We start from the raw sequence: 14,129 nt of genomic DNA, 5'->3' as shown, positions 1-14,129 counted from the left end.
TCACCAAAACTGAAATCCCATCTCTCAGTCTTACGTTTCTGTTTCATCATTTGAGAAAGTTCTGTAAGGGTTGTACCTTACAGTCCCAACAGAAAAAATTCAATTTTTAGCAGCATTGTCATTACGTTCAGTTTCATGAAAAAACGATGACATGCTGTCTCACTCACCACACTGCCTGGGTGCCGCAAATCTTGAATGAGGCTCACATTCTCAACTGATTCTTCTAGAACAGTAGTTGTCAACATGGAGATAAGAGGGTAATTATTCCTCTGGGATGGTAATTATGATTTCTTATAGGTGAAACCAAATAAAGTCCACTTGTTTTTCAGTTACCAAACAAAAAAAAATTTTTTTTTTCAAAATTGTCTTCATCATCATTATTCCGTTAAATCCTAATATTTCTTAAATACATAATTTAAAAAATGTTTCAATACGATGCTAAGCGCGAAACCTAATTCAGTGGAAGCTACAGCTTGTGAAATGAAGGTATGGACAGAGTTATTTTAAATTTGCGCGCGGACAGCGATGTTTGCAGCTTCTGCTACCGGCCGCTTGTTACACGTGGCGCGTCCAGTGGTTCGACAAAGTTTGTCACTCATTGTTTGGCTAGTTTGGTGTTGGTTCCCTCACCAGAAAAAGAAGATGACATAATTTTTTTAAAAAATGTGGAATGCGTTCTTGATTTCATTGGTGAAATAGCCGCACGGATTGAGGCGCTATGCACGGGTTGCGCCGCCCCTCCCACCGGAGGTTCGAATCCTCCCTAGGGCATGTGTGTGTGTGTTGTTCTTAGCATAAGTTAGTTTACGCTAGTTTAAGTAGTGCGTAAGTCTAGGGACCGATGACCTCAGCAGTTTGGTCCCTTAGGAATTCACACACATTTGAACATTGGTGAAATAATTCCGCTTAACCTCGCACTGAATGATAGTAGGGGCAATATTTTACCAAATTACGTTGCCAATTTTCTTGAATGTTGGAGATTTGCCAAACAAGCAATGAATAATCCTTTGTTCACAGATGATAGCCGGCCGCGGTGGCCGAGCTGTTCTAGGAGCATCAGTCCGGAACCGCGTGACTGCTACGGTCTCAGGTTCGAATTCTGCCTCGGGCATGGATATGTGTGATGTCCTTAGGTTAGTTAGGTTTAAGCAGTTCTAAGTTCTAAAGGACTGATGACCTCAGATGTTAAGTCCCATAGTGCTCAGAGCCATTTGACCCATTTGAACAGATGATATTCAGCGGTTCATGAAATGAAGTCTGTCAGCAGTAATACTCTCGATATGAAATTTCGACAAATAAACGGCCGAGTTCTACGACGTTTTTCATTAAATGAAGTAATAGTTCCATATAGTGAAATTCGAGCCAAAATACAATTTCCTGAACTCCACAAAGACAACCCACTAGAAATAGGTATCGATAGAACAGAAAATATTTTACATGAACTTTATTCGCAGTTGCGAATATGGCAACTATCAGCTATATAATGGTATGACGACAATGGAAATGTGTACCGGACGGGACGCGAACCCGGATTTCCCACTTTTCGCAACCGGTCGCCTTAACGTTAGGTGTCGGAGCACGACGCACGACCTTACTCAAACATATGGATGTCAACCATTTATCTACAACCTGTACTCATACATCCATTGTGTATATTACGGTACAGGGGAGACATAGTCACGAAGTTTTAACTGTCACCTAGAAAAAATCGAGCTGAGTCCAATAAAACTGGTGATGGTGGTAGTCCTCTACATATTCACCACTCAGAGAGGCACGTATATCCCGAGAACGGATGACTGAGAGAGACCTTGGCTCAACGAATCTGCATATTCCAGTCGAAAATCACTTCAACATCCTTGAAATGACTACCTCATAATGGTTTCTTCATCTGAGGCAAGAGGGAAAATACGGTGCCATGTCATGAGGAATACAGGAGGGTGAGGTAAAATTTGATAGCCCAAGGAAGCAGCATGTGTGACCGCATGTCCTGTGCAGATGAGTTGGGGCGTTGTCGTACAGCGGACACAGAATCTTGAACAAGTTACTGCGACACTTCGTCCCATCAGCCTCCAGTAATCTCGTTAGGAGAGTTCGATTATTATGATCCAATGACAGTTCATCTAACTGCACCGCACCACGGCAGTCCCAAAAACGAAGATGTGTTGACATTCAATCTTTTTCGACAGTGCTGAATCCACATGTTTCCACTACAAAAGTTGTTCTTTCGTCTCGAGGTTATAGTAATACAGGCATCACACGTACAAGGCGATCAGGCAAGTCACCTGGTTGGCTAGGCACAGTGACTCAGCGTATTTCAAGCTGACTGACGGAATGGACCGTGAGCATACTAATGAAAACATATTTTTGAAATTTTGCTGATTCACTCCTCGGCCATATCTAGAAGGAGTAATAGGCTAATTTTGTTTTTAATTTATTCATTGGTTACTGCAAAAAAAGTGACCAAAGAAACACGACAAAACTACATCTTTGTTTCCGCCATTTTATTAATTTTTTCAAATTTCAAACAACTGTGCTGTAACTCCACAATATCCTATACATTAAGAAAATGATTTTTTTAAAAATTTCTGATAAGATTTGTAGACTGCAGCACTTCTGTTATGGAAACACCTCATTCTGGACAGAGCAACTTTAACTCCTCGGACTGGGGGCTTACTGATGACTGAGTTTCTTAATAAAATCATAAAATGTTGTCCAAGAATCAATAAAACACGGACAAAAATATTTACGATGATTGCTTAATTCATTTTTCAGGTATGTTATAGGCTGACTGAGGAGAACGGACTCTTAAATGTCCCATCAATCAAAATGTAGGGAACTAAAATTAGTTTGATAGTCTATTACGTAAATTATGGCCGCAGACTGAGGTACTACATGATTCGTTTATCGGTATCAAATTTCATAAAATGAACCGACAAAGGGTGTACTGAAGTAATATCAAGACCTACTGTTTGTCTACCTGCCCCCGGAGCAGATGATGAGAGCGTTAAAATTGGTTTACAACAGTACCATGTGCACTGCTTCAGCCACAGCAAACACAAGACAGGTAAAACGTTGCATCCTTCGCCCTCAGTGCCGATATCACCAGGGGCCACTTGCTCTCTATGTAGGTCTGGAACTAGTAAGAAGGTTTACTGACAAGGGGACCTCCCCATCGCCCCCCCCCCCTCAGATTTAGTTATAAGTTGGCACAGTGGATAGGCCTTGAAGAGCTGAATACAGATCAGTCGAGAAAACAGGAAGAAGTTGTGTGGAACTATGAAAAAAAATAAGCAAAATATACAAACTAATATTTCTTAAATACATAATTTAAAAATGCGCAAGATAAGCAACGTCAAGGATAGTGTGAACTCAGGAGCGCCGTGGTCCCGTGGTTAGCGTGAGCAGCTGCGGAAGGATAGGTCCTGGGTTCAAGTCTTCCCTTTCTTTATTTTCGCAAAGATATAATCTGTCCGTTCGTTCATTGAAGTCTCTGTTCACTGTAATAAGTTTAGTGTCTGTGTTTTGCGACCGCACTGCAAAACCGTGCGATTAGTAGACGAAAGCACGTGCCTCTCCAATGGGAACCGAAAACATTTGATCGCAAGGTCATAGGTCAACCGATTACTCAACAGGAAAACACGTCTGACATATTCTATACGACACTGGTGACGGCATGTGCGTCACATGACAGGAATATGTTGTCGAGCCACCTAACTTGTACACTTGGCGAATGGGTAAAAAGATTCTTCTACCTTGCCCGATTTAGGTTTTCTTGTGGATGTGATAATCACTCCCAAAAAAGTGATGAAAACATAAGAGTTTGTCACATAAACTGCAACAAATGAATGCAACAGTTTCACAGTCGCACAGTTTTCCCTGTGCTCTGTCAAAACATACGTTTTTAACGTCCCCATACTACGGCGCTGTTACCTCGTATCGGACGGACGGACAGATAATAAGTGTCTGAAAATAAAAAATTAAACTTCTCACTCGAGGGAAGATTTTTTTTTAAAATTCTTTGTTGATCTCATTTTGTTCGTTGTATATGATCGGGGCGGACGTCTCATGATATCCGTTCAGGTTGTCCGTTGAACCGTTCACTCAGGTTTTTTTATTAAAGAGGGTAGCTAAACCATCTGACCGAACACGCTGAGCTACCGTGCCGGCAGATTTGAACCAAGGACCTCCCGTTCCGCAGCTGCTCACGCTAACCACGGGACCACGGCGCTCCTGAGCTCAGACTATCCCTGATGTTGCCTATCTTGCGCATGGACTACTCACTTTGTATATTTTGCTTATTTTTTCATAGTTCCACACAACTTCTTCCTGTTTTCTCGATTGATCTGTGTTCAGTTCTTCAAGGCCTATCCACTGCGCCAACTTATAACTAAATCTGAGGGGGGGGGGGTGCGATGGGGAGGTTCCCTTGTGAGAACACAGTGTAGTTAAAAATGGTTCAAATGGCTCTGAGCACTATGGGACTCAACATCTTAGGTCATAAGTCCCCTAGAACTTAGAACTACTTAAACCTAACCAACCTAAGGACATCACACACACCCATGCCCGAAGCAGGATTCGAACCTGCGACCGCAGCAGTCCCGCGGTTCCGGACTGCAGCGCCAGAACCGCTAGACCACCGCGGCCGGCCAGTGTAGTTATTAAGTCAGTGGCAGGTATACTTCCAGGAGCGCGTGAAGGGGTTAAGGAATAAAACGGCTCAGAGTAGCGATTGGCAGTACCTGTGACAGGCATGAGGGTGGAGCCCTGCTTCATGAGGGCGCCGTAGACGAACCAGACGCACGAGCTGAGCGGGAAGATGCGCGTGAGGCGCGCCGAGCCGGCGCAGAGGCGCACGCGCACCAGGATGATGAAGTAGATGGCGGGCCCCATCAGCACCACGGAGGCCAGCACTAGGTACCAGACGGTGGCGTCGAACGGCGCCAGCAGGCCCGTGCCCGACGCCGATACCAGCGGCCGCTTCATCAGGAACACCCAGGGTGCCTCGGCCAGGCTCTCCGAGTGCTGCACCAGCTTGGCGTGCTGCGAGAACTGCGGCAGGTAGCCGACCGCCACGTCCACCTGCTGTCACACGCCGGAACGGTTCCGTTAGGCACCCTTCCACAGCAGCAGTTTCTCACAAAAACTAATGGATAGCTTGATCCAACCCTGCCCCAGCGGAAAAGGACACCGGGGACCTCCCTCGCAGGCGGGTGCAGCTGGAAGACGCTAGATTCACTTCGGTAGCACTTCTCCGTGACCTCACTACGACGTGTACATGCCCAATCTGGGACGTCTATCGAATTTCGTGGACGTATCGAGTCTGAGCGAGGTGAGTCCCCCGTAGAACTGTCATCCATCTTGCGTTTACAAAGAGGTATCACAGCAGTGAGCCTAGAGTCTCATAATTTCCCTCCCGTGTAGGCACCATCGATCTGAAATAATGAAGCTCGTTGCTGTCTTCAGTACCTAATTATTTCCAAGCATGAAAGTAATGTGTGGATAACAAAGTTCACCTTTTTAGGACGGATAGATTACGTATTCGGTTGCTGTTGCGTCCGTATTCCACTTTATACGGATTGATGACGGATGGGTTTTATATCCAGCTATTTTTACAAAGCCGATGATGCCCCAAGAGGGTGAAACGCGTCACTGACATTAAATAATTTCGCAACCAAGACAGTTTTTATTCTGAAATAACAAAGGTAGATTCTTTTCAGAAATGGCTTGCAAATACACAATCATCGTGTGTGTGTGCCTCATTAGTGCTAGAAAAATGAAACGGATTTATTGACTGCGTACCAGAGAATATGTCATATCTTCCCTCATCTTATTCGATTTTACCTGTTTATTGACTACGTTTTAATTGATTTGGCCGGCCGCTGTGGACGAGCGGTTCTAGGCACTTCAGTCCGGAACCGCGCTGCTGCTACGGTCGCAGGTTCGAATCCTGCCTCGGGCATGGATGTGTGTATAATTTCCTTAGGTTAGTTAGATTTAAGTAGTTATAGGTCTACGGGACTAATGACCTCAGATGTTGAGTCCCATAGTGCTTAGAGCCATTTCAACCATTTTTAATTGATTTGTTCATTCATTTGAGGACCATATAAGTAACGTAATTTTGTCTCGCTACATATACAAAATTATGCACGTGCCAGAACGATAAATGTAGTATTACCATAACACTCTTCTGGAACCGTAAAAAGATTGTTAATGTGGAGTATCGTTGTGACTGTGGTAGCCATTCTTGCTCACGAGTATGAGCAGCAAACTCGTATCCTAAGTTGGTACATTCATTGCAATTTTGGAAACTATTCTTGCCTTTTCTTTCTCTGGAAGTGAGAACTTGCCATCTTCATACTCGTTATTTACATACCGTTATTATGTACTACAAAAAGTACTTAGCTGGGGACTTCCCCAATGGTAAAAGTATGTTGGTTGCGTGAAGTGTGTTCTAATTTGTGCGAAAAATTACATTTCACTGCGATAATAATGAACTCTTTCCTCTGCATTTTTTAAAGTAACTGAAACAACGAGGAAAAACAAATGCAGCTACATTCCTGTAAGATATTCTTCTTCGGAAAAGAGGTCTCCTAAATAACCAGCTTTTAAATTTTCTTTTATACATCATATACGTCTAAGTCACCTTTTAAATCCTTTTCAAATATATCAGTCCTTTCTGTGTTTTTTTTTTAATTTTAGTAGTACTTACATTGTTTTACCAGATGATCAACGTATTGCGAACACTTACTGGCATTTGCGTGTTTCATGCATAACATAAATTACTGACAACTCACTCCTAGGAGAGAGTACACAGCATCAAATATTATAGTACACAGCTATCAAATATTATCTGTACACAGCATCAAATATTATAGAACATACTTTCTTAAATTGATAAGATCTCAGAACCTTCTAAAAAAGCGAAGGCAAAAAATTTAAATGTAGCAGGACGCAAACCAACGCACCACCTAGATTCATTTTCGTATCCCGACACTCTAACCACTACACGATCGTAGACTCTTGCAGTGTGTCACTTAACTTTAAATTTAAGCTTTCTGAAGACTTCATCTGCCACTACGTGTTCAGCTTATATTTAATTATAACGAATCATACTAACAGCAGTTCTTATGTAAAGCAGCCTATATTCATAGGGTGCCAACGGCCTTACCACTATGGCAACACCGGCTCTCGTCAGATCACAGCAGCTAAGCGGTGCAGGGCTTGTCTAGCTCTTGGATGGGTGACCATACGGGTCTGCCGAGCGCTGTTGGCAAGTGGGGTACACTCAGACCTTGTGAGGCCACTTGAAGAGCTACTTGATTGGGGAGTAGCGGCACCGATCACGAAAGCTGCCAACGACACAGAGAGCTGTGTGCTGACCACATGCCTCTCCGTATCCGCATCATGTTCTGAGGATGACACGGCGGTCGGTCGGTCCCATTGGGCCTTCCGAGGCCTGTTCGGATGGAGGGGAGCATACTCATAGTATATCGGAATAGTTTAGTACCTATCAAATGTAGCTTCTTCCACTACTCAGAATTCAATACGACCACGAAAGTCGACAGAAGTCCCTTACAGTCAGAACTTGGTATGGACATGTCACAGTGACGTCACGGAGAAGTGTTGCTGAGCTAGTACAGGTTATCTGGCAGAATGGTATATTGCATGCATTCTGCGCATGCATGCGTAAACTACTTGCCCATCCCTGTCGGGGGGTATGATAACAGGACTTGCACTGTCGCGGGCGCTACAGCCCGGCTACCTGAGTGCCTCAGCTCTTTCCTCATCCTTGCCCACCATCGCGGCTGCTGGCGAGCAGATACTCAAACTGGAACAGCCTAATAGACTCTTCTCCAAAACCCCCAGGTACACGAGTTCCTTCCGGGGCGCATTAATGCGAAGGCTGTTTAGATTACAGTGTTCGGACTGTCGCATTAAGACTTACAATAAAAAATAAAGTCTTCGAGTTAATAATATAGTGCGTGGCCCTTATATTAGTACAAGACATAGATCTAACTATTTTGTATGGGCTTCTTCGGCTGAATCGCCAAGAAGGTCTAAAGCTTCTCTCCAGTTTATCGTTAGCCAGTCTGGTGTGGCAGTAGAAGATAGCAAAAGGAAAGCGGAAGACTAAATTTCACGTTCATGCAGGAGAATTGTAGAAACATACCGTCGTTTGACCATCGCAGAGACTCGTCTATGGAGGACATAGTAGTAGCCATCCCTGTCATAGAGAAACAACTGAAAGAGTTGAAAGCAAATATGTCGCCATGTCCGGATGGAACCCCAATTTGGTTTTTATAAAGAGTACTCAGTTTGCATTTATCCCCAATCTTTCGTCCGAAGCAAAGCTGCAAGCGGCTGGAAGAAAGCGCTGGTGGCACCTACGTGTAAGAAGGGTGAAAGGACGGACTACGGAATTACAGACCAATATCCTTAACATCGTTTTAATGCAGAATTCTTGAACAGATTCTCTGTTCGAATATAGTAAATTTCCTTGAGACGGAAACGCTTCTGTCCACGAGTAACCACGGTGTTGGAAAGCATCGTTCGCGCGAAACTCAGCTTGCCCTCTTCTCACTTGATATCCTACGAAATACGGATAAAGGACAACGAGCAGATTCGAAGTTCCTAGATTTCCGAAAAGCATTTGACACGGTGCCCCACTGCAGACTGTTTACGAAGGTACGAGCATACGGAAAAGGTTGCCAGATATGTAAGTGGCTCAATGACTTCTTAAGTAACAGAGCCCATTAACTTGCCCTCGACGAAGAGTGTTCATCAGAGGCAAAGAGTATTGATAGGTGTGCCCGAGGGAAGTGTGATAGGACCGCTGTGATTTTTTATATACAAGATTTATCTGGTAGACTGGATAAGCAGCAATCTGGGGATGTTTGCTGATGTTGCTGTGGTGTGTCGGAAGGTGTAGCGTTGAGTGACTGTAGGATACAAGATGACATAGCCGAAATTTCTAGTGCATGTGATGAATGGCAGCTATCGCAAACTGCGGAAAATGTCCGTTAATGCAGAACAATTCTACTGCCGCCAATATAGATTTCACGAAGATAAGGTAAGAGAATTTAGGTCTCGTACAGAGTCGTATAGAGAATCATTTCCCCTCGCTCTGTTTGCTAGTGAAAGAGGAAGGGAAATGACTAGTAGTGGTACACGGTGCCCTCCGCTATGCACCGCAGGATGGCTCGCGAAGTAAGTATATAGATCTAGATGAATTTTTCAGTGGACAGCTAATACGTACACTGTCTGATGAAAAGTATATGGGGACCCCTATATGACATGGAATTTGCCTCCAGGTGTCATTAGCAGATGATTCGCTAGTATAAAAGAAGGATAGGAGCAGGAATCAAGGGTTGAGTTGTCTTTTGTCAATTTTAAATCCTACTAAAGGATGGAGATCGTCGGTAGATACGAAGCTTATGCTGCAGGTGATATTTATCTTGAAATCGATTCTGTATGGATCAGATGTATAGTCTGTGGCAGCAACCACACATCTGAAGAAGCTACAATCATTGCAAAGTAAAATCCTCCGTATAACCGCAGACGCAGACTGGTACACGGCAAACACTCAATTAGGGAGCTGTTAGGCGAATCATCCATCTCCACGTGCATAAAGAAGAAGTCTGAAAACCTGTATGGAAAGGCTTGCACTTCACCCACCATATCATTCGTCAGTTAGGTATAGATTATTCCCAATGCTTCAGATAAGAGACCCTTAGCCAAACTCAACACACAGTTTAGGCTACAACAGACTGCAGAAAATATACAAGCACACCATCATTCAGATACATAATCACTTCGATTTTTCATGAAGCCATTCTGGAAGTCTGATGGGCAAAGCCAAGTGGTGCTTCAAAGAAACGAATACAGACATCCAGACACTACGCCGTCGGTAGAAAAGCAGTAGCAGTAGAATGGGTTGTTCAGGAGAACTCAGTGAATTCGAACGTTGACTAGTCACTGGACGTCACCTAAGAAGCAAATCTATCAGGAACATTTCAGTCCTTCTAAAGCTGCCCAACTGGACTGTTGGTGATGTGATTGTGAAGAGGAAATGCGAAAGCCACGCAGACCTCATGTACTTACGAACGGGGACCGTCGAGCATTGTGGAAGCAGGTTGTAAAAAACTTAATGACATCAGAGGAATCACTCATGAGCTCAGTTCAGCTACTGAGCGTAGGGAGCGAGAAAGAATGAGCAGCTCTTCATAGGCCACACATTTTTGTTGTCAGTGCTAAGTGATGCTTGAAATGGTGTAAAGAGAGGCGCCACTGGCCGTTGGATGGAAACAAACGAGTTATTTGGAGTTACGTCATACACTGTGGCAACCTGATGAAAGGTTTAATGCCATCGTGTGTAGTCCCAACAGTGAAGTACAGTGGCGTTACAGTATTGGAGTGTTTTTGGTATATATGGCGCGGTCTCCTTATTGAGCTTAAGGAAACGCTAAATGCAGAAGGATATGACCACATTTCACAGCAGTGTGCACAGCGTACGGTAGAGCAATAGCTCAGAGACAATGACTGTTTATATCAACATGAAAATGCCCTCTGTCAAAGCACCATCTGTGAGGCAACGGCTTGTCGACAGTAACACTTCTGTAACCCACTGGAACATCTTTCGAATAACTCAAAATGTCCATCACTATCTTCTTTGGTTTCGTATTTTGAAGAAATATGGTCTGCCATTCCTCCATAGACATTCAGACACCTCAGTGAAATTGTTCCCGGCAGAGTTCAAGCCATCATATTAATTTCCAGTATTAGGTGTCCGGATACTTCTGAACAGATAGTGTATTGAAATAGGCACATCACTTGTATCAAATTTTTCAGTTGTACCCAGTCAAACGCGTTCACTTCACTTGACAAACCACTAATACTTTTAAAAGAATGATTTATGGATTTTTGGCAGTTAGAAATGAGTTCCAATTACGTGGAAAGGCGGTTTCTTACATCCGTGATTTACAAATGTTACTAAATTAAAGTCCCACGACGCTTTTTTCTGTCTGTGTGTGGTTTCTAATCTCATGAACTAGTGTGCAGATTTTGAGACAGTTATTTAACAGATAGACTGATTCACGAGGAATGTTTTTGTATAGTATTGAAGATCGTGTAATATATGTACTATTATCTGTTCCACAGCCATACATATTATAAAAATGTATGTCTGTATATTCCACATCTCCTCCTAAACCTTTGAACCAATTTCAACCAAACTTGGTACACACATCCCTTATTATCAGGTAACAATCGCTGTGGGGGTAAGAATCACCTACTTATCATAGTTCAGGAGATGTGACGTCATAAACAACCAATGTATTAAAAACTGCCGCATCATGCACGAGGTTTACATTTATTACTTCTTTACTGTCAACTCTATTCACAACAGATTTCGCACAGAATACATATATGCCGTTGAATATACCTACACACATACATGATTCTACGACACATAGTTCAAGAACTATGGTTCCAAAAACACTCAGATGCGTGAAAGAATGCCACATCCTGCTAAAAGATTTAATACATTTATTCTTTACTACTAAGACACTTCTACAGTAGAGTCGGCTTAAGGTAATCCCTGACACCTGGCAGCGCTTTTGACAGCTTTCAACCGTGATCATCACATTCCGAGCCCACTGCAGGAATAGTGAAGGGCGGGGAAATACATACATGCATGCAATCACATGCAGGCTGAATCACAAAGTCTGAATGGCACGGGGTTTTCCCGATTGTTACTGCGCTCTGCTGGCAGGCGTAAAAATTAAGCACCACTCAGGTCGCCATTTTCAAGTTGTGTTGTGGCAGTAGTCAAGTGAGGTTTGTTTTCAATGTGTTTGATGTAATTTTTATCAGCTGTAGGTAGGTGGTAGGTGATGCATATCAACTACTGGTCCTAGATGCAACCTCCCCTTTAATTGTAGATTTTTCTCGATATTTGAACTAGGACACGATTTCTGCTTAGGCTAGTGACTGAATTCACTTTGGGGTATCGGCACGTGACTCTTCAAGTATGTGGCATTTCACCCTCGATAATAAAATCTCTTAAGTAAAGGCGAACCAGTTGGAGCAATAAGTGGTTGTTCCATCAATGACTGGTCCAATGAGTCATGCAATGAGTCATTATTTCTCGAATGGATCCAGCATTTCCAGAAGAATGTAAAATAGACTCTTGGTGACCCAGTGCTGCTGATTTTAGATAATCCCTGCAGCCACATTCCGCGTGATATTTCTGAATTTTCTAAACCATACCTCCACACTCTTCTCAGAAGCTTCAACCACTAGATGTTCCACTATTTTCTACTTTGAAATCAGCCTTAAATGAACGGTATGAATTGTATATGAAGTCAAGGGTGTATGAAAAAATGACACCTTATAAATTAGCTGAACCTTTTAATAACGCATATATGAAACTTGTTAATATGGACAAATAACATTTGGGGCTTAAGACATGTGGCATTTGTCCTTTCAATCCACACAAATTTTAATGTATTCGTTTAGAACAATGTGAGACCTTCAGAGACATTGGCCTTGAAGACCTCCCGAATGCAACAAATGGAAATGAGGTGGTTGCTTCTACAAAGAAACCAGCTTTCCCAGAAAGGAGTCAAGAACTGTTTTCTGAAATCATCAGCAGAGGAACAGGTTCCACTTTGGTGTAAGAGGCCTCAACAAAATCAACTGAAAGTTCAGGTGTCAAGCGCGTTAGTTCAGCTGACACATCACCTATTCCAAAACCAAAAAAAGTTATTCCCAAGACAAAACGAGCTAATGGAAAGCGTAACGGAAATCACTGATCCTTACAGCAACCCCAGACAAGGAACAATTGCAACTGGAGCTCTCAAAAAGGAAAGAAAAAGAAGCTATGAGAAAGAAACTTGAAGAAAACAAGAAAAGAAAACTTAAAGACGAAGAAGATAAACGTACAGTTCTATAACTTCAAAAAGGCTAAAAGAAGAAGCAGACGCCTTACAATAAACTAGAAAATGAAAGAAGCAGCAAAGATGACCTAAATCTCGACTTAAAGGTCATTTGTGTAGACAATGAAATGGCTGATGCTGATCCAATGGCGTTTTCAGAGGATGTCTGTCTAGTTTGTGGAGAGTGTGAGAAAGATGAATAACTATTTTATAGATCTGTTTCGTGAAGTAGATGCAGCCATGAAGAATGTAGAATCTGGAACAGTCCAAAAGAGTACAAGTGTGATGTTTGCTGTACAAGAAAATGAACTCTTTTCATGCCTATAAAAATAAAAATGATTACAATAAATTATTACAGAACGTAATTATTTTGTTCATTAATGTATTGTTTAGTATATGTAATTAATAAACTAATAAAAATAATGTATATTGTCCATTTTTATGTAATGTTTGTTTTGCATGTTGTTACCCCACAGCATGCATGTCATTACCCTAAGGGGTAAGGAATACCCCACATTTACAATTTGTTTATTTTAATGTTCAAAATTAATTTAATAATTATAACTATTTCCAATTACTTGCAATGTGTCAAGAAATGTCCAAAGTATGATGTATGTTTGTTTTTGTAGGTTGTTATCGATCCAACGGACAATTTACCTTGATTTTTTCTTAGGTGTATGTATTTCCATCACCCTTTCCAAAATATAAGGTCTCGTTTCTAATAGAAAATTGGCAAAACGAATACTTGAGAAATTCTTGTCAGCTACTTTAATAATATACTACAGACTCTTTACGTATCATCCTAATAGATACAGTGAAAACATTATTGACAAATTACTGTGAGCACATTAGCATTAAGGAGTTATTCTTCCTGCACTCCATACGTGAAATGAACAAGTAACTACCTTTATATCTGGTACAAAGTGAAATAACCTATGCTTCTCACTTCAGAGTGGTTTACTGAGTATACATGCGTGTACTGGCGCTCTTGTATGCCAGCTATCAACAGCACCAGCACAAGAAGTCACTGACATTCCAGAGATTGCCTGTCTGCAGTATTAGTGAAGAGCGAGGTCTGTCGTAAAGTTCTAACTGGCGGAGTAGAACTCTGGCAGTACCAAGACAAGGCTGCAACAAGTTTTCGTTGCATGCTTTGTAGGAACTGAGTTACGAGAGTCACAGTCCACATGGAAC

At 42.3% G+C, this 14,129-nt stretch overlaps 1 protein-coding gene across 1 annotated transcript in view; it reads right to left on the bottom strand.

Moving 5' to 3' along the window:
• Nucleotides 1-14,129, bottom strand: part of LOC126094810 (ionotropic receptor 93a) — a 155,040-nt gene that overhangs the window by 79,845 nt on the left and 61,066 nt on the right. Inside the window, exon 5 of the mRNA XM_049909383.1 lies at nucleotides 4,740-5,082. Coding sequence (XP_049765340.1) covers nucleotides 4,740-5,082 — 343 coding nt within the window. The remainder of the gene's footprint in view (nucleotides 1-4,739; nucleotides 5,083-14,129) is intronic.

The sequence above is a fragment of the Schistocerca cancellata genome, chromosome 8 (genome assembly GCF_023864275.1).
Source record: "Schistocerca cancellata isolate TAMUIC-IGC-003103 chromosome 8, iqSchCanc2.1, whole genome shotgun sequence".
In the NCBI taxonomy this organism is placed as follows: Eukaryota; Metazoa; Arthropoda; class Insecta; order Orthoptera; family Acrididae; genus Schistocerca; species Schistocerca cancellata.
This window is presented reverse-complemented; position numbering and strand designations above follow the sequence as displayed.